This window comes from Xyrauchen texanus, chromosome 17 (assembly GCF_025860055.1).
Source record: "Xyrauchen texanus isolate HMW12.3.18 chromosome 17, RBS_HiC_50CHRs, whole genome shotgun sequence".
In the NCBI taxonomy this organism is placed as follows: Eukaryota; Metazoa; Chordata; class Actinopteri; order Cypriniformes; family Catostomidae; genus Xyrauchen; species Xyrauchen texanus.
This window is the reverse complement of record NC_068292.1, coordinates 33,855,668-33,876,682: the sequence shown is the minus strand read 5'-3', so window position 1 is coordinate 33,876,682 and position 21,015 is coordinate 33,855,668. Positions and strand designations below refer to the sequence as shown.

The following is a 21,015-nucleotide window of genomic DNA, read 5'->3' as shown; positions in this document are numbered from 1 at the left end:
AAATTTACACTTACACTGTTTTACCATATATCTAAAAAATACATTTGGCTCTTCAAAAATGGCACCTCAAAAAACCTTCAAGGTATACCTTTTTTAACTATTAAATCGTAGTCTAGTTGATGCAGTCACAACAGTTAATGCCATCTAAATGAACAATGACACTGTTGGAAACTGGAACTAACATCAAAACATATCATTATAAACAAATAAAGGCCAACATTGAGTCAAACTTGACAAACAACGGAGCCTTTTAGCCCAGATTTTCAGTGAACACCATGGTCAGATTTGGCATGACCTGCCAAACTATCTCATTAGGTCACAATCAATTTCCATTAGTGCTATCCAAAAGACAAAAAAGCTGCCTGCATGCACGCAAAGCCACAGCTGGTTCTGTGCTGTAATACAGAGCAGTCCTTAAAAGTATTTGCATTGCACACAGTGCACTGTGGCTGTCACGATAGGTCGGATGTCCTGAATGATTTTTCAAATAGTACATCTATTGTTCCTACAACACAAAGAAAGCAATTAACTGGCAATCTGATCCAAAAAATGTTCAGAGAAAACCATTTGGCCACAGAACATTAAAAACTCAATACGGGGGTCTGGGTAGCTCAGCGAGTATTGATGCTGACTACCACCCCTGAAGTCACAAGTTCAAAACCAAAGACTACAAAGACTACAAATGTGCCCTATAGTGCTTGATAAGGACACCAAAAAGTGAGCCAGAAAGGAAAGCATTTGAAGGCTTATTTAGAGTAAAACCAATGGATTAATACATATAATTAAGCTTTATTGATGAGATCTAAAAGCATTTTGTTTCACTATCATTACCTGTAAAATGACCCTGATATATCTGACCCCACAGTAAAAGTCTGTAATCCCAAATCATCCTGAAAAATTTAAAACTCGAATGGTGACAAGAATTTCAAATAAACTACAGTATACATTTCCCACTATTCATTTGAATTGAATATGCACAGTGATTGTTTGAGTAGCAGTGTTTGTACAAATCAGTAACTGTTTACTAACTTTCTGTTATATAACTAAAACTGTTTGGAGCAGTACGCAATACTGTATCTTTGTTGTGTATGATGTACTATAAAAAGAATATCACAGATTTAAAAAAAAAACCAACTCTATAAACATCATCTGTGGCATGCTGGTAATTACCTCAGGAAATAATTTAGACTCTTAATAATTAAAAAATCGTGTTTACAATAATGCAACTACAATGAATGTCTATGGGGCAATAACTGGAATAAGCTTAAAAATGCACACTGTTTCAGAAGAATAGACTCAAGACTTAATAATCTTAACATGAGAATAGTGTGATTAAATCGTAAAGTTATAACCCATGTTTCAACTCATGTAATAGCCATTAAATTTGTTTACATTGAGCAAATTCCACCCATGGGAAATTCGTCTATAATGCATATCCTAATAAGAAGTTTATCCACCTAGGAAACAGCCTTACAGCTCAAATAGCAGTAAGTGAAATTTCAGATGTAGGAGCAACGCGCAGTTTATACAGTGAAGAAAACACTTCAGTAAGCAGAACAACAAACATGTGTTACGTTCTTGCGTTCAAAACACTCGAAGGAGCGCAAATGCGATCTAAGGGATATCAAGATGTGTTTAAAGATTGAGTATTAGACTATATATAACTTGACACAGTGACCTAAACATTTTATGTTTATGACGCAACACACCCGAAACATCTAACGTAGGTGTAAATTGACAATACATTGTATTCTAAAGCTGCTTTTTGTATGGCCTTATCAATGATTAACTATTCTGCTACAAGAATGTAAAGCATTTTAATTATCTGAATATATATATATATATATATATATATATAATTTTTAAATATTTAAAGATAACTATGTATAATTATATATTGATATAAATATGTATAATCATTATATATTGAGTTATTGTTATATGAGGGGCTTTCTCAGCAAATATTTGTTAATGCGATTTAATCACGATTAATTAATCGGGACAACATGTAATTCAATTTAAAAAAAAATATCGATTGACAGTCCTAATATATATATATATATATTCTGTATAAACACTACTGGTCAAAAGATTTAAAACACTTGACTGAAATGTTTCTCATGATCTTAAAAATCTTTTGATCTGAAGGTGTGTGCTTAAATGTTTGAAATTAGTTTTGTAGACAGAAATATAATTGCACCACCATATTAATTTATTTCATTTTAAAACAAAATTGTAATTAAAAAAAGGGTTTTGAAATTGATGACTTGGACCAAATAATAAAGAAAAGCAGCCAAAAAGTGCCCAACATAGATGGGAACTCCTTCAATACTGTTTTAAAAGCATCCCAGGGTGATACCACAAGAAGTTGGTTGAATAAATGTCAAGAGTACATGTCTGCAAATACTAGGCAAAGTGTGACTACTTTAAAGATGCTAAAATATAACACAATTTTATTTATTTTGGATTTGTTTAGTCACAACATAATTCCCATAGTTCCATTTATGTTATTCCATAGTTCTGATGACTTAACTATTATTGTAAAATGCGTCTTGTAAAATATTTGCTCTCCAGCACTGCTTCCAATGTATATTCAAAAAGACAAGCTTCACAAATAGAAAGGTATTATATAGAATTTCCTTTTCATATGGCATTTCGATTCAGTATGAGTCAGGTGCATCATTCAGAGACAAAGAGAGTCATGTTTCATTGTCATTTAATAGATCTGTCAACTTCTGTCTGAATTGACTTACATTTACATTTCTATTTTCATTCTCCATTAAGCTGTCTAACCTTTCATAAATGTGATATATTAAGAAGCCAAATACCCTAAAGTGGAATCTGAAATAAGTACTCCCCCGGGAACGTGTCCCACTTTGCCCAGACAATAAATATTTATGTGTTTAAGCGAAAATCTTTGAGATTGAGAGATGAGACAGCTACGAGGCCAACGATGTTTTATGATATGAAAGCTGCAGGAAAGATCTAGTGTGTTCGGTCTGAAAGAAGACAAGCAGACGGTACAGGTGATTTATGAGGGTGAGGGTATGCCAACTGCTTCATTAGGGGCACTGACATGCTGACAACAGCTGTAACAAACTAGCTTGCAAAAAAGAGTAGATGTTTCATCTATGGTTTGTAGAGAAGATCATATCAATCCATCAAAAGTGCGTGTAAACTCCAGGCATTTTTGAATACAGAAGTTAATCAGGAAAACCAACCTTTGTAATAATTTACAACACTCACCTGCCTTTGTAACAACTTTCAATTGCACATTAGTAATAATCACTTGACATAGTGTGTTCAAGATCACTCGAAAAACTTTGCAGAAAAGAAGAAAAAACCCTAAAAGAAGAAGAAGAAATGGTTTGAAGACTATAATGTCTGTAGTGGGTAGGGCTGCACCATTATGGAAAAAAATCATAATTGTCCATTAGTTCTCTTGATATTATAATTGCGATTAATTTTCATTAATAGAATATACATTTAAACACTTATAATACTCTTTATTATAATAATGGGGCAACATGCATCGTTCTGTATGTAATCTGCAATTCCAAAACCAGCTGAGAACAGTTTTTCTGAATTATACTTAAGAAGCTGACAATGTGTGTGGTTATGTAAACAGCTCAAACGTCTTTCCTTTACTTGGGTAAGGTAATAAATGGTTTAAGCATAAACCAACTGGCACGCATGGATTTTTTCCCATTATCCCCCAATTCGCATTGCATGGATTCACCTTTACTGCCGTTCTTACAGGCTTATCTAATGTGTGCAAGTGATGTCAAAAGCAGAGAATAATCAGAGGATTTCAAATTTCATGATTTTGGGGATTTCAGCGAAAAGGGTGTGCATGTAAAAACAAAATTCAAAACTACGTGTAATGCAGAAATATTTACTATTCACCAGTGATGGAAAAAGTACTCAATTTCCATACTTAAGTAAGAATACAGGTAACCACAAATGTATTACTTAAGTAAAAGTAAAATTCATCTATTGAAAAACGACTTTAGTAAAAGTAAAAATCACCTGCTTTTAAAAACACTTCAGTATCACAAAGTACTACATATTCAAATCCATTCAATTTAAAAAAAGAAAAAACAATCCAAATATGACCTATATGTTGTTATTTTTAAAGCCATATAATGGCTTTTTAATTTTATCGGATACAATAAATATTAATTTTTATAGTTAAAGGAATAGTTCACCCAAAAATGAATATTCTCTCATCTTTTACTCACCCTCATGCCATTCCAGATGTGTATGACTTTCTTTCTTCTGCAGAACACAAACAAATGTTTGAAGAAGAATATTTCAGCTCTGTTGGTCCATACATGAATAGTGACCAGGCCTTTGAAGCTCCAAAATGCAGATAAATTCAGCATAAACATAATCCATCAGACTCCAGTGGTTTAATCCTTGTCTTCTGAAGCGATCTAATCATTTCATATAAATCAACATAAAAATCTTAATTTGTGTTCTGCAGAAGAAATAAAGTCATACACATCTGGGATGGTATAAGACTGAGTGAACAATAAGAGAATTTTCATTTTTGGGTGAACTAACCATTTAAAATGTTCTCTTCAATTTTCAAATGCTTGTTTTACTTTTATTTATTTAATTTCTTTTCAAGGGAAAAGGCTTATCTTATTTTTTTTCTATTTTTTTTTTGTTTCTTTTGTACTCGCTGGTGGAAAATGACAGGGCATTTAATTTTCGAAAATAAGCTAAAGTTCATGGAAATGAACATGAACAGAATATAATTAATTCAAACAATAATATCAATAATTGTATTATGTATACATTCAACATATTAACTCTGTCTGGGCAATTCTGAGATGAAGCTACCATTTTAAATAATAGTTACTACCATAAAAGCTATTAACAATAGGGCTTAACTACACTTAAGTATTACCTTTATTAAGAAATATAATTATCAGTATTAAACGGCATTTGAACAGATGCACCAGTGTAAATAAATGTAAACACATTCATATAAATAAATTAAGTGAAAACAGTGGTGAAAAGCAGCATAGCAACAAGTTAGAAGACGTGAAATAATGAGTGAGACTAAAATGAATCGTCCTTTAATATGGTTCATGTACATATATCCTCGAACTTTCCAATACTCCCTATGAGAGGGGCAGACCGGTTTAGGAGACTTTCATAAACATGAATCGTCCAAACGAACTGATTCACTTAAATGAATCAGACTTTCTTAAAATTCATAGCAGTTTAGGAGAGCACGTTTGATCAGTCTTCTAGAATAGTGTACACATTCTAAGTGCTCATGGGTGAGCGTGTCAGGAAAATGTTCAAATTCCGTAACATTTTGCACATGGAATTTTATCTTTCCAGGACAGACGGCTGAAAACCGGGATGATCCCAGGAAAACATGAGTGCTCTTTAAAACACGCGGAGACGTATACACACACGCATATATGAGAGTTTCAAATCAGCCAACAAACATCTCGCGAATACCAAATTGAGTCAATAGGTGCTACTGGTCCAGTAGAAAGAATCAAAAGCACACAACACCCAGTTTTCCATTCACCATAATTCATAAATTAAGCAAAATCAAGTGGTAAAAAAAACACCTGTGGTAAAATCTCCTACAGTATCTTAGGAGAGTCCTCCATTGTTTCTGTGTTCCTCATTTTCTGTGGCGTATGTACATTACATTTAATCATTTACACAGCTAGAGTAGATTATACCTTATCTGTGTGTTTGGAAGCATGTTTAGGCAGTTCAGCACGCCTCGATGCTCTGATGAGCGCATGCTCTGAGTGTCTGTCCTCACGCTGCTGTCAATCAAAAAAAACTACTTAAGTACACGAACAAAGTATTTTTACTTCATTACTTTACACCACTGCTATTCAACATAGGTTAATTGTTGCAGCTGTAATGGTAATCTTGATTATTTATTTAATTAAATATGCTGCCTTAGAAGAGGGTATAACAGCCTCTTTTCCAATAAGAATTTTGATGTTAGTGTAAGATATAAGTCAGAGTCATGCCAGACCTTGACATGTGAAAAGATTCATCCATTGATTTCATTTGCAGTTCCACTTGTGTTGACGTAGCTGGTTGACTGCCCCCATCCCACCCAGCTCCCCATCCATCCTTTCCAGATGGCTTTTTGATGGTACTTCTGGCAGGAAACCAGAGAAGACATCTTCACACGTCATTCTATTTGTAGTTATCTTCTAATAGTGCATAGCTCATTCCTCATTATTTTGGCTTGAAAATACATGTATGGCCATGAATGATTGAGAAGAGTCAATCCCTAAAAAACATAACAAACAGTAGATGAAGGGGCCTGGATAGCTCAGCGGGTATTGATGCTGAATACCACCCCTGGAGTCGTGAGTTATAATCCAGGGCATGCTGAGAGACTCCATCCAGGTCTCCTAAGCAACCAAATTGGCCCGGTTACTAGGGAGGGTAGAGTCACATTGCATAACCTCCTTGTGGTCGCTATAATGTGATTCTTGCTCTCGGTGTGGCACGTGGTGAGTTGTGTGTGGATGCCGCCGAGAATAGCGTGGGCCTCCACACGCGCTATGTCTTTGTGGTAACGTGCTCAACAAACCACGTGATAAGAAACGCGGATTGACAGTCGCAGAAGCAACTGAGATTTGTCCTCCACCACCCGGATTGAGGCGAGTCACTACGCCACCACAAGGACTTTTCAAATTGGGGAGAAAAGTGAAGAAAATAAATAAAACAACAACAACAAAAAACAGTAGATGAAGCCCAATATGATTTGTCTTTGTTTTCCTATCTCTGTATCATAGTTATTGTGGATATTGATTGTGAATCATCTCGGAGTGGAAGGGACAGAGTATACGGGAATGTGAGTCAGCAATGAAGACGGCAACTCAATATTAGGCTGACTATGATGCCAAAGAAATTGTTTCCATGATGTCATTTTAGGAAAGCAAACCAGATAAGCAAAGTGGGCAAGAACATGTGAAAAAGGAAGTGTCAAATGAATAACAAGCTGTAACCACTATGCACAGATCTGTCACCAACTATATATAGACTCTAAACAGCAGAAGGGGCATATAAGATACTTGCAACATAGATAAATATCACAACTTCCTTACTGAGGCTTGAGAGCATGACAGATGACAAAGACAACTCATTCTCTTATCTTCTTCTCCTTTAATATTGAAGCTCTGCTAGATATCGGATTGTAAAGGCAGGATTACTATAGTTTTAAATTTTTAATAAAATTTTTATGTCTATTTCTATTTTATTTTTGAATTGGTCTTTTCAGTTGAGTTTAGTTCCCATTAGTTAGTACTCTATGATTGATAGTTTTAGCTAGGCTTTATTTTTTTTCTACAGCTGTGACGATTATGAAATTTGGCTGATGAATAATTGTCAAAAATTAATTGGGGTTAAAAAAGGGGTCTCTTTTTTATACTATATTATGCAATAATAAAATATTTCTCTCCTAATTTCTTCACTTTCACACATTAGTTTAATGTTCTTTTATTAAACCCACGAGCCCTTATTTCACATTAAATAAAACCTTTGAGATTTAATTTCATCATTTTCAACAGAAATAGAGTAAAGGCCAAAGTATACTTGGCGCATCCTTACTACCTATCGCTCCGTGCACAGTATGCGTAACGTAAATGTAATCATAATCCAGTCCACGCATTTTGACCGTGCATCGGCCAGATTTTCTCGACTCGCGGATGTGGTCATCATCTGTGCACTGCAGTGCACTGCGTTGTCAACCTACTGTTTCTGATTTCACTGTGAGGTCTGGCTGGTTCAGTCGCTATCTAGTGGCATTTTTGTGTGCAATGAAGGCAGGTTGTAAAAGTTTTAAATATTATACTATAATCTGTATTAAAATACAAAAATGTTCATGAATTTATCAAATTTTATTTTCGTTAGTTTTGGAATTAGAAAAAAATATTTAGTTTTTTATTCATGTTAGTGAAAATGTTTTATTTAGCTGGATGTTAACAGCTTGTAGCAATCCTGGGAGATAAATGTAAGTGAGTGAAAGAGAATATGAACCAGAGTGATTGGGAAAAAAGCTCTCCCACACGTCTGTACACTCCCTACATCTGCCTCCCTGGAATCTGATCCCCTGTCCAGACCGTGATACCGAACAATACTCAAATGACATCTGCTCCTACTAGACGTTCTGGGAGAGTTTTGAAGAACACATTCTCATTTTAATTCCACCCTTTTTTTTTTTACTGGAATCACATACAACAAAAAATCCCCTAAAAATCCAAGAATGGCCAATGGTGCTCACTACTGCATCCTTATGGTTAGTGATTTCAACAAACTCCTAACCCATTCAGTGTGTAATTCTGCACCATTTGTGCTAAGGAAATTAATGATACCTCAAATGATGTGGCTTTTTTTCTATTATTATATTCTGAGCAATTAGACTTCAGAGCTTTTTATGTAGCTGACAATAAAACATGTGGAAAATAATCCATAGTCTTCCACTAAAGGAGGGACACAAGCCATATCGAGGAACCAGAATATCATAGACTTTGGGAGGGCTCTTTTGACTTGAGCAACCGCCTAGTGAGCAACCACCTAGAAATACCTTTCTTTTCTAGCAACCATGTAGCAACACACTAATAAAAACACCTTGGCAAACACATAGCAACACCCTGGCAACTACCCAAAACATTCAAGCAGCGGCAAGTTTTGCAGAGGCAAGAAGTATCACTCACATTTTCATAAATTGTATGTAAATGTCTTTAACCCCTAGAAAACAGTATAATAAAAAGAAAATACTCTGCAAGGATGCCCCAGATGCCTGGTGGTGTTTAACAATGCTTAAGTCATCTTGCAGATACCTTAAGGCACACATAAATATGGGGATAATTTAGCTGTTTATCTATTAAGAAACACTGACACCAGAACAGCATTGGATCATTAAAGATGTTGTCTGTCTAGACAGTTGGAGGGAAACATCTAGACAACAGCAAACCTGATGAAACCTCAGTCTGTAAAGTATTAAAAGGGTCAATCCTCCCTGTGAGCCAAAGCCCATATGCTGCCTCGGCATTGTCTGATCTGATGCTGAGCACAGCAAACTGTCTTCTGCATGACCATGACTCAGCCTCAATCCTGCTTTCCCTTCCCTTCGTCCTCCCACACTGCAGTAATTCTGCCTCGCTGAAGAAAAATAAAGAGCTCATGAAAAATGCTATTTTCATATTCCTTCATGACTACTTGAAAGGGATAGTTCACCCAATGCTGATTTTTTGTATTATTATTATATTTACATACCCTCATGCTTTTCAAATCCTATATGATATTATTTCTCCTGTGGAACACTAAAGGAGATGTTAGGCAGAACGTTTGTTTGTTTAAGTGGTTCGTCACAGCTTGCTAGGGTGAACTTTCAAGAACTTCATAGGCTGCTAAACACTTTTCTGCCATTGGTCCACGCCATAGGTAGGTGTGACCTGGAGCTACACCTACTTTGAGGCAGACAATGAATTGCCATTCAGTCAGTTAAGATCAGTCAACATGAACACACCGGCTTGCAGAATTATTAGCAAGCTGGTAAAACTTACCAACATCTGTAAAACCATTCACTTCGAGACATTTTCCAAGAACATGTCATGTGATTTTTTTTTGGTTTAATTAGTCTAGAAAAGGGATAAAATCTACTCAAGTACTCTTAAGTGCCCATCAGTGTCAACATAAATTATAATAACAGAGTGTTATCAGTAGTGTTCATTTTGTCAGCATTTTTTAAATGTATTCTTTGTCGTAGTCCTGTGTCAATTGTCTTCTTAATTTTTATCATATTTAGTCAAGCTTATTCTGTTTTTTTTTTTTTTTTGTCAAGTTTTAGTTGACTAATAGTCTTGGCATTTTAGTCTTAGTCAAAGAAAACACTCAGTATTTTAGTCTAGGTTTAGTCAATGAAAAATGTTGACATTTTAGTAATATTTTTGTCACGTTTAGACAGGTGAAAGAAACATCAAGAAATCCAAGAGTTGCACTATAAGTAAATCATTGCAATGATTTTAACTTAACACAAACCCTGAGTATCTAGAAAAATAAAACTCGACACAATCAAAACTAGGTGGTACTTTATGCAGGTTATGTAGGCATACTGCAGACACCTTTTTGAGGTATGTTTTTGTAGGCAATTCGTTTTCATATCATATTCAAATTCATTTTAATGCCAAATCAAATTCATTTTGATGGTAATGTGAAGGACAAGTAAACACAGCATTGTCACCATGCCAAATACATAAGTCATTGGTCTATACTCAATCTTCCGTTACCTTTGCCGCTCATTTTCAGCTACTTCACAACTATTTGCTAGCCTATTAGCTTAATGAGTTCGGTTTAGCTATAAAACACATCCTACATAATGTAACGCCACCGCCTTGTCTTAATATAGCGTATTAAGTTGTCTAATATAGTTGTCACTAGTTGTCTTAATATAACTTTATAAAAAAACAACAACCTAACATTACCACCAAGACGTTAACGTACCTGAATTGCTTTGTGGCCTTCATACCATCGTCTATTTCTCCCAAGTCCAACTGTTGCTGTCATTATTTTATCGCGGCGCCGTTTTGTGGTCCGCGTTCTGCATAACGTGGCGGCTTATTTTTGCTAATCGCGGCACGTTTCACGGCCAACACACCGGCCCGCTCGGTTCTCACGATGGTCAGTCATATATATATATATATATATATATATATATATATATATATATATATATATATATATATATATATATATATAGTTGATAGGCTACCTGTATTATTTGGCTTTAGATATAGGCTATGTCCTTCTCATTTGTGTTACACTGTCTGCATGTTGATAGCAACATGCAGACAGTGCAACATGCATTTAAAAAAGAGAGAAACAAAATACTATAGTCTGTTTTTTTCTGAATTACAATAGATATATATATTGTAATTCAGAAAAAAACAGACTATAGTATTTTGTTTCTCTCTTTTTTTTTCCCCCCTGACAGGAATAAAGAGATATTTTATTTTATAAACTACATTTTAGTCTCGTCTTTTTTCGTAAATATTTCGTGAAAATATTTCGTCATAGTTTTCGTTAACGAAATTCACACTAGTTATCAGTACATATTATGGCCCCGTATAGCATGTTAGCGCATTAGCGCCATGAGTGCAAAAGGTAAACATTAAAAATTACACATTATCTTCTGCATATATATATTAAGCCGGGCGTAAACGGTGTGAGTTCTGAGACTCGGGAGGTTGTGAGCCCCTGCACATGTTACGAGTCAGTTTATCTGATATTCACAACACGACTTAACGACCTGGCGAATTCCGAAGCAATCGCACACATTTTTTGCGCTATTTATCTATTAAGACATAAAGCCAGAGGAGGACATTGCTTTCGTTCCTTGTAGCATGCGATTTACAAATAAAACAGAAGACTGGCATGGCCAGATACATATGGATAATTATTGCAAATGCTGTCCTACATTTGACAGATTCAGATTTTGAAGGGAGGCTGTGTGATTTCATGACTGCATACATTAATCAAAACGACAGTGCTTTGCTGCCAGTACTACATGATAGGCTAAAACACACAAAATGAACAAGATTACAAAGAATGTGCGAAACATTCGTGCACCGATTCTGACGGTCATACTTGGATCTAATCTAAGTAAAAATATGACGTTTAGTGCAGAATTCTGAGTTATTTTAGTTGATAGGCTACCTGTATTATTTGGCTTTAGATATAGGCTATGTCCTTCTCATTTGTGTTACACTGTCTGCATGTTGATAGCAACATGCAGACAGTGCAACATGCAAGACATGCAAGATAGTTTTAGTGCTGGGGTTGATTGGCAGGTAGAACTTTCATCGACTTGTGCTTAGGGAGTTGAAAAATATCTCTCACATATCCACTATCATGTATATACAATTATAACATGGGGTATACCCCCCTAAATGTCACACTAGAACTGAAATGCAATTATGACGAATAAAAATAGACCATGACGAGTGATACAGATTGTTTTCTAGCGCAACCCGTTTGGCAAATTATTTGTTTGAAGAGCAGGGAACAACATGGCATTTCTGTAGAATCCTTCCCAGTGATGTGGTTGTGAAAAATATGGGGAAAACACAGTTTTAACACAACCATTTTCTCCAAATGTGTAAAAGCTTCATGAATACTCAGTCTTCATTGATTGTGTGAGTCATAACACCTCCTACTGATTGGTCAACTTCAGGTAGATCGCCATAACGGCTCGTTCAACCGCACACACCTCATGAATTCAAGCCGACAGCGGACACATTTTTTAAATTATCGGGAGGTTGTGTGCTGATCCTATGCCGCTCGCTATTCCTCTTACATGATGAGAGCCGCAATCACACGAGCACCAACGATTTTCAAGCGATCTCTCCCGACTGGATAAAATCGGTTGGGAGCTCACACAACAGCAGAAAATCACACCATGTACGCCCGACTTTAATTTAAATCATCACTGAGTGGTTAAAACAACTTTACCGATTTCTTGTGACTTCTACTCATATGTCTACTCGAAGATTGCAAACAATATGTCGTTACTCAGCTGTCTAATTTATTTTTGGCTCTGAGCGAAGAAGAACTTCTCTGTAAGTGTAATGCGGCCTTTATGCTCAATCACCATTCATTTTCATTATATCTGAAAAAGATCCAATGAAAGTGAATGGAGACACTAACGTTCTAACATCTCGTTTTGTGTTCCACAGAACAAAGAAAGTCACATAGATTTGGTGAGTCATATAGTTTGAGGGTGAGTGAATGATGACAGAATTTTAATTTGGCTGAACTATCCCTTATCTCTCAAAGGAATGTTCAATACAAGTTAAACTCAATTTGACAGCATTTGTGGCATAAAGTTGAGTACCACAAAACATTATTTTGACTCATCCCACCTTTTCTTAGAAAAAAGGAAAAAGATGGATTTTTTGGAGGATTTAAAGGTAGAATTGTGAAGCTTTTATAATTTTTTAAAAGCACATCAATTAATTCTGTTAAAACTCATGAATTATTTGAGCTGTTAAGTTGTTTACATTGTAATTTTGACAGTTTGTTGACATTAAATCATCATGGCAATGAATTTGTAAAACTGGCAATAACTTTCAACAGAAAAAGTTAGAAAGTGATTTTATCATGCCAAAATCATGTTTTCATGCATATTGTTTATGTCTTGTTGAAACAGTGAGTATTTAAACGTTTAAAATGGCCCCTATTCACTTCCATTGCAAGTACCTAACTTTATTTTTGTTCATTTTTTTTTTTTAAAGAAAAGGAGGGACGTCAAAATAATTTTTGGTTTTAATCAATATTATGCCACATGCTGTCAACTTGTTCTAACATTTTAGCTATTATAATCAAACTGAATTTTTATGGTGCCACAGAGATACAGTGTTTAAATATTTCGAGAAAATTAACCTACAAATAAACTAGCTGTCTCTGCATATAAAGCTGGGAAAGGAGAAAGTAATTTTCCACCAAAATATTTACTACACATTTACTAACATTAATGGTCACACTTTATTTTACATTTGAATGTTGTGTATCTCATCTTGCTCATTTGAATACTGGTCTTGCATCACATCTGATCCAAGAACTATGTTTGCAATTGGATAAAGGAGTTAAGCAGCTCCTGTTTACCACAGCTGAGCTGGGTGGATATTAATGCTGTGCTTATACTCTAAAAACAGAACCCATATGATTCTACCACTAGAGCTAGTTTCTATTAACAATTCCTGGCAATGAAGTTCTGTATATCAAAGAAAGTTTAGCATTTAATGTGGTCAATCAAATATGAGATTTTCCACTTCATTTGTTGTGCTTAAGAATTTCACAAATGTTGAATGAGCTAACACTTACATGGTAAAACAGACTGACTTGGATCAAACTAGGTATTTTATCATTGAGTAATCAGATGTATTGCCTACTTAATAAGATATAAACGTATTGCGTGACTCTGCTTTTCACACAATGAAAAACACATTATATTTCCTCTAAAAGCCATTTAATAACTGTAGCTTGCAAATGGATAATCAAGGAATTATTACAGACAAAATCTCATAAACACATTAAGGTTTACGTAATCTCTCTGTGAGTACTTTTATCAGTAATCAGAAATAAAATAGCAGGTTTGCAATAACTCAGCCATCATTATGCAATCTAAGAGAGAGAGAGAGAGTCAGCAAGAGAGAGTGAACATTTGGATGCCAGGCGGTGCAGAAATGTAGCTGGTATTATTCAAGCATTTTAAAGTTACCTATAGATCAGAAAGGACCTTTGTCATCTCATTTTTAATATAAAAGATCAGGAGAACCACATAGCATACAAGATCCAAATAAACAAACAGTCTTATTACGCTGACCAGTAAAACAAGGATGTTCTCCATGTATTTCATGATTTATATGTCGGTACACCAAAGAAGTTGAACATTAATTGGCAATCAAGAAACATGTCTAAGTGTAATTTTTTCCTACTCACATGTGTTATACTGAGTTCTTTTTATTGTATTGGAGCTATGAACCCATCTACAGTGATTTACTATACACATCAATTACGAAAATCAATGTAAGTGTCTTGCACAATCAACATCGCCTCATGATGTGGAGAAAAGCTTGAGAATGATTCTGCCCAAAACAAACCTCTTTGTCAGATATGTAGAGTTGGTCTCCTTTCAACACAACAAATCTGTTTTTCCAAATTTCCCTGAAAATTCCTTTGCCACAATACTTGCGAATCCAGCCAGTTTTGTCGGGCTGCGCAGGCTGTTGATTGGCATCCTGAGGGCCCTGTGTTAACAGAGATGAGAAATAGACACGGCAGTGAGACTTGAGATTGTTTGAAAGGTTCCCAGGCACCTCAAGGGGGTGTCTCATTGGCTGTGTTTCAAAACCTAGTGAGCTGCCTATCTAAACAGCATTTAGGCACCAGTGAGCATGCCAAATGGGCCTGTGATACCCACAAATGCTGTCTATGACTAGGTTTTGATACACAGCCATCTCTAAAGTCTCTAGCTTGAGACTTGAGGTCATTTGAGAGAGAAAGACTTTCTTAAGGACCCTGTCATTTTCTTTGTCATGTAGATTATATCACATTCCTAGCACTTTTTCCTGTTTTCTCACACAGTACACACAAGTGCACACGTCATTCATGGTATGGAATAAAAAAAAATCAAAAATCAAAAAATGTCAAAAGACAAATTAGTTATTTTAAGTACCATCATTTCTGTATGCAAAACATATTTGTCTTACATGACAAACTTAAAACATCATGTCTAGTAAAGAGACGGGCAATTAATACATAAACAATTTCACAAAATAACAATAAATACTGTCAATAAATGCAGATATGGGCTATTTGCTCTTATAGAAGTAGATCTTGTAGTGCAAAAGCATGTTAGAACATAGAAAACCTAAAATAAATGGTAAAATATTCCAGTGGTACCAAATTACAGTATTACAGAGTGTGCTTAAATATTGTTTAATGTATAAAATAGAACGGTTCCTTTGATTATTATGAGCCTGGTCAAGTTGTACTTCATAGAAAATGGCATTTGGAAGAATATTATGTTGACTTTAAATGCAGAAGTTCATAACATACTTAAAAATGGTAACACTTTACAATAAGGTTGTATTCGTTAACATTAGTTAACTACATAAGTTAACATGAACACTACTTTGACAGCTCTTATGAATCTTGGTCAATATTAATTTCAACACATAGCACTAATGCATGTTTAAAATCCAAAGATGTATATGTTAACATACTTTAAGTTAATGCATTATGGATTAATACGAACGACTAATGAACAATTGTATTTTTATAAATGGACATTAACCAAGATCGATAAATGCTGATAAAAGTAATATTGTTCCCTGTTAGTTCATAATACGTGTATTTAATAATGTTAACAAACAGAACCTTATTGTAAGTGTTACCACTTAAATAAAACAATAAAAAGTTAACACATGCACTGAATTAGAAAAGTAGTAAGGTAAGTAAATTTGAATTGTGCATGTGTGCAGAGTTTAGTACTTCTACACAAAGACTCATGCTGATCCTCACTGTGACAATAGAGTGGACTCGATGTCTTCTTACCTGCTTTGTTGAACTGTTCTTCTTCATGTCTCCGTAAAACTACAGTTTTCCGCCTCTCCCTCCAGTAATCCAGATCCCTTCGTGCGCAACGTTTTGCTGCACTGTAACAAAATCCTGCGAAATGTTACACGCAAAGAAATGCACGATGCAGAAGCCGCTACTCCTTCGTTTCTTACGCCTCCTCTTGTCTATTTACTCCCATTCACTGTCCACCAGATCCACGCAGATCCTCTCTATGGTCACGCCTTAAATATCTCAGATACAGCCGATAGGTCTCAGGTTTCTAGAGCAGCAGATAACTCAATGATGGTGGCATCATCGTGTCATTTGGGTTGATCTCCTCCCGTCATGTGTGTCTCTTGTAGAGTTCTCTCTGCGCTTGAGGAACTTGCAACTGTGTGGTCCCCTCTCTTTGTCACCGACAGCTCCACCTATGGACACTACTATGATGTCACTGGGAAGATTTAGGGGAGGACTTGGGTTTGATTGAAAGCAATAGCTTGTTTTCCAATTATTTGATTTTTTTATTATTATTATTATTATTTATAAAACAAACTATTAATAATACTGTATATAATAATAAACAGTAAATATTTGATAATTGTAACAATGTGTAATTAAAAACATAATCTGTTACACGTTATTTTTATTATTGTTATTATGAATAACAAAAGTTAATATTATAAATTATTAATACCAAAGAATAGTAAGTAAATATTAATAATTGTACCCATGTGTAAATACAAAATAATGTAAAAAAATATGTATATATTTGTATTATTATTATAAACACATTATTATATGTATATATTATTAATTACTTATAACAATATTAATAATTAGTTTAAAAATGCGTAGTATAATTACAGAATAATATAATATATGGTTTATTATTTCTATAACTATTATTATAAGTTTATAAATTAATTATAAAATGTTTTATTTTGTAAATAAGTTTAACAATGTGTAATTAAAAAATTATCTTTTACACATAATATTATTATTATTATTATTTGTATTTTATTAGTTTATATTGTTAATCAATAAATAAACAATAGTAAAACAGTAATAATTTAACTATGTATAATAACAAAATCATCAGACACATTTATTATGTTTTTTATTATTATAGACATATTATTATTATTATTATTATATTTATGATAAATTACTATTATTAATAATAATAAACAATTGTAAAACATTTAATATTGTAATTACACACTAATTACACTATAGTTACATCAGTATTATTCAGTTCTTAAATACACTGCACTGTACATACAGTATGTAAACATGCTTTGTCAGGTCAATTTAAAATCTGCTCCATATGGAAACATCAAAATAAACTGGATTTATTCAGCTCAAAATATTATTTAATATGACTGAATCAACCCATCATGAACCTTAAACTCTCTTGGGAGTTTAGAAATAGTAATGCATATAGCTTTGATAATCAATAAGCCTGAAAATACCCAATTTTTTGTCTGTTTTATGTTACTTATAATATAAGATATACATTAGTTCATCAACAATAAGAAATGTTTTGTGGTTAAGTTACAAGAGATAATTAGTTTACCTTAACATGGTTAACATAGCTGGATTAAAGTTCTGTATATAACCGTGTTCAAACACAAACATTGTACCGCCTTAATGCTAAATTGTAATGTCTGCTTGTCAACATATGATTGAGTGACATTATGATCCAAAATTCAAGGCACGTTAAGAACTCACCATGGTATACATAACAGATCACTCTTGAGGGCATTCAGGGAGTGAAAATTGAACAACTGCTTGGTTGGGAAATGGCATTTGGGTGACCGTCTGTTTAGCTATTATACTTAAGATAAAATTTTTGTCCAGTTTCCTGTATTTAAATTCCACCTATTATGTGAGAAATTTGTTTATCTCGAAGCGCTATCAAAACAACAGGCTGAAGCAGCCTTTATATGGTGCATAATATACAACATGGTATTCTATTCGAGTCATTTATGACTGGTAATAAGTCTAAATGTAATTCACCTTAGTATGGGCTGAATGCTCAATTTTGCCATTTGCCGTCCGTGAAATTAATGTCTCTTTTGTCTACATTGCTGTAAAGAGTTCACTCCTTTGAATCAGTATTCACCACACAATCTTTCTGCTTTGGTCAAACAAGAGTCCTTCAGCAAATCCTTCTATAGAAATGGCTCAGAATTTACAAAGTGGTGCAATCTTGGTAGTTGTTTTAATTTTGACAGTTTTAAGATGCAAGTCTTTGATGAATGCACAGAGACAAGCAAAAATATAGCCGACAAACAGCTCAGAAAAAAATAAACCTTTGTGGATATTTGCATTTTTGTGTAAAGAGTTTTCTAATCCTTGTATCTTTAAATACCCTTTTTTTTTTTTTTTTTTAATGCTGGTCTTCATAAACCAAGGTAATCACATAGTGGCATCATTGTAATGACACGCTAATCCAGTACTGAAGTAGAATTAAGCAGTACCACTGTCCCAGTTTAAATAGAGCTCTTGCACAACCGCAACAGAAATCAGCTTACAGTGTGGCCTGTTGTAAGGCTTTTAACTACTACAGAAAAAAATTAGAAAAATAAACATCCACAAGGCTTGAAGTTACTTTTCTCATCAGAGTAAAGTGTCCAAGTGAAAAGCAGGACATATTACCAATCACCCATGTTAGCTGACATTTTGTACATACAAGTCACCTTATTTTATATTGTACTGTAAACAACTGCTGTAAATTTGACAGTAAAAAGGGATCATACGAGAGGGCAGAGCAGGGCCGTCAGATTGAGTTATATGTATCAGATGTGGATCTCTTGCTGGCACAAGCCCTGTGAGCCCCTCGATCTTCTGCTGAAGCAGCTCTGCCTATATATTACACTACATGCCCAATTATTAGGCAAATTATATTCCTCAAGATTAATTTTATTGTTGAACAAACACAATGCTCTAAGTCAATCCAAAATGTTACTGAGCCTCAAACCTGAACGTTTAACAAAGAAAAAGTTAGTTTTGTCTTTCTCAGGGGAATATATAAGTGTGCACAATTATTAGCCAACAATTAGTGTGCACAATTATTATTATATTATTATTATATATTCAAGTAAATTACAAAAATAATTTCTCCCAACTCAATTGTTTATTCTCAATTTTTTGAATATGTGCAACAGATAAATAACACAAAATGACTATTAAATAAAATTTTGGGCTTTCAAAAATATTTGAAAAATAAAATATCCCAAATGCTGTTCAAAGAGGTGTATTGTCTTCCTTCACTGTAAATCTCATGCTTGAGAAGGGCCCACAAGTTCTCAGTAGAATTTAAGTCAGGTGATGAAGGGTGCAAAGTAATTATTTGGGCGTCTTTTGAGGCCCTTGCTGGCTAGCCATGCAGTGGAGTACTTGGATGCATGTTATGAAGCATTGTCCTGCATAAAGATCATGGCCTTCTTGAATGCTGAGGACTTCTTCCTATACCACTGCTTCAAGAAATAATTCTCCAGAAATTAGCAGTAGGTTTGAGAGTTGAGTTTCAGTCCATCTTCAACTTGAAATGTCCAACTACCTCATCCTTGTCCATACCAGGCCATACCAGTACCCCTCCTCCACCTTGCTGACACCTGACTCAAAGTGGTGCCCTGTATCTATTAGTGATCCAGCCACGGGCCCATCCATCTGGTCCATCAAGAGTCACTCTCATTTCATCTCTCCATAAAACCTTTGAAAAATCTGTCTTCATGTATTTCTTTGCCCAGTCTTGACGCTTTAACTTGTGAACATATTCAGTAGTGGTCGTGTTTCAGCCTTCTTGACCTTGGCCATGTCTCTGAGCACTTCACACCTTGTACTTCTGGACACTCTTGGTAGGTTGCAGTTCTGGAATGTGGTAGCATTGGAGGATAACACGAGATCTTTATTGGATGATCTCCGAAATTTGTCCAGAATTGATCGCGGCCTGTCTCCCTCAACTGATTGCCGACCCGGAGCATTGTGAGCTTGCTCGATTTCCAGCTTTTGGCCTATTATGTCGGGCAGACTAGGAAAAAGCTATTCCAGGAATTTCACCATATTCTGACACTCTTCGTCCTCAGAAATTCCAACAATACGGACGTTATTCCGCCGGCTACAGTTATCCAAGTCCTCCAACTTCTCCCCGATATGCTCCAAATCCACCTAGTCACTAGTAGCAGATAATTCCCTCTCCGATGACTCCAGATAATCGATCCGTTTCTCGACATCCCCCACTCTTGTAAACATCTCAGCGAATTTTGTCTCCATGGCAGTGATTGATCTACGTATTACAACTTCATCAGCATTGCCGACCTGTTCAACATTTCCAGCACTTCCCCGAATAAATCAACTCCCTGGCTTGGGGTCTGCTGCTCGGGGGTGTCAGCTTGAATATGTAAGTGTCTTTTGATGTCTCCAGAGCTCGAGAATTTAGAATTTTTTACATATTATCCTCCTAGAACAGTTTTGGAACAGAGTGTATCGAATCTCACCAGTTTATGACATTAATAGTGTTAAAAGTAGCAAAGTGCGCAGAGCTCACCGTTCACACATCCATCTTCGCTTGGCATCCATGCTGACACATTTCACAACCCAACGACATTTGGCTTGATCAACTAATGTATTCTGAAGCAAACTGATAGGTTGGTGTAAGAAACAAATAGATAATTAAAATGTTTTTTAAGTCATTCCTTCTGCCCAGTGCTGTATTGATGGTTGAACTCTCATGTGACTTTCATTCCTCTGCTGTATACAAAGCATGCGCTTCTGACTTCTCACATGAACTCGCCATTGCGCTTATGACACGCGGCGGCAACATGCGTCGACTGCTGTCAGGAAGTGATTTTTAAAGTAAATAAAGTTTTCATTAGCGATTTATTTTTT

The 21,015-nt window shown here is 35.0% G+C and overlaps 1 protein-coding gene across 1 annotated transcript in view; it reads right to left on the bottom strand.

Annotated features, from left to right (window-relative positions):
- LOC127657954 (pleckstrin homology domain-containing family O member 1-like) overlaps window positions 1-16,512 on the bottom strand; it is a 29,365-nt gene extending 12,853 nt beyond the window's left edge. Inside the window, exons 1-2 of the mRNA XM_052146986.1 lie at window positions 16,120-16,512; window positions 14,664-14,810 (exon numbers count right to left, since the gene is read on the bottom strand). Of these exons, the coding sequence (XP_052002946.1) occupies window positions 14,664-14,810; window positions 16,120-16,146 (174 nt within the window). The 5' untranslated portion in view covers window positions 16,147-16,512. The remainder of the gene's footprint in view (window positions 1-14,663; window positions 14,811-16,119) is intronic.
- Between the last annotated feature and the right edge of the window lie 4,503 nt (window positions 16,513-21,015).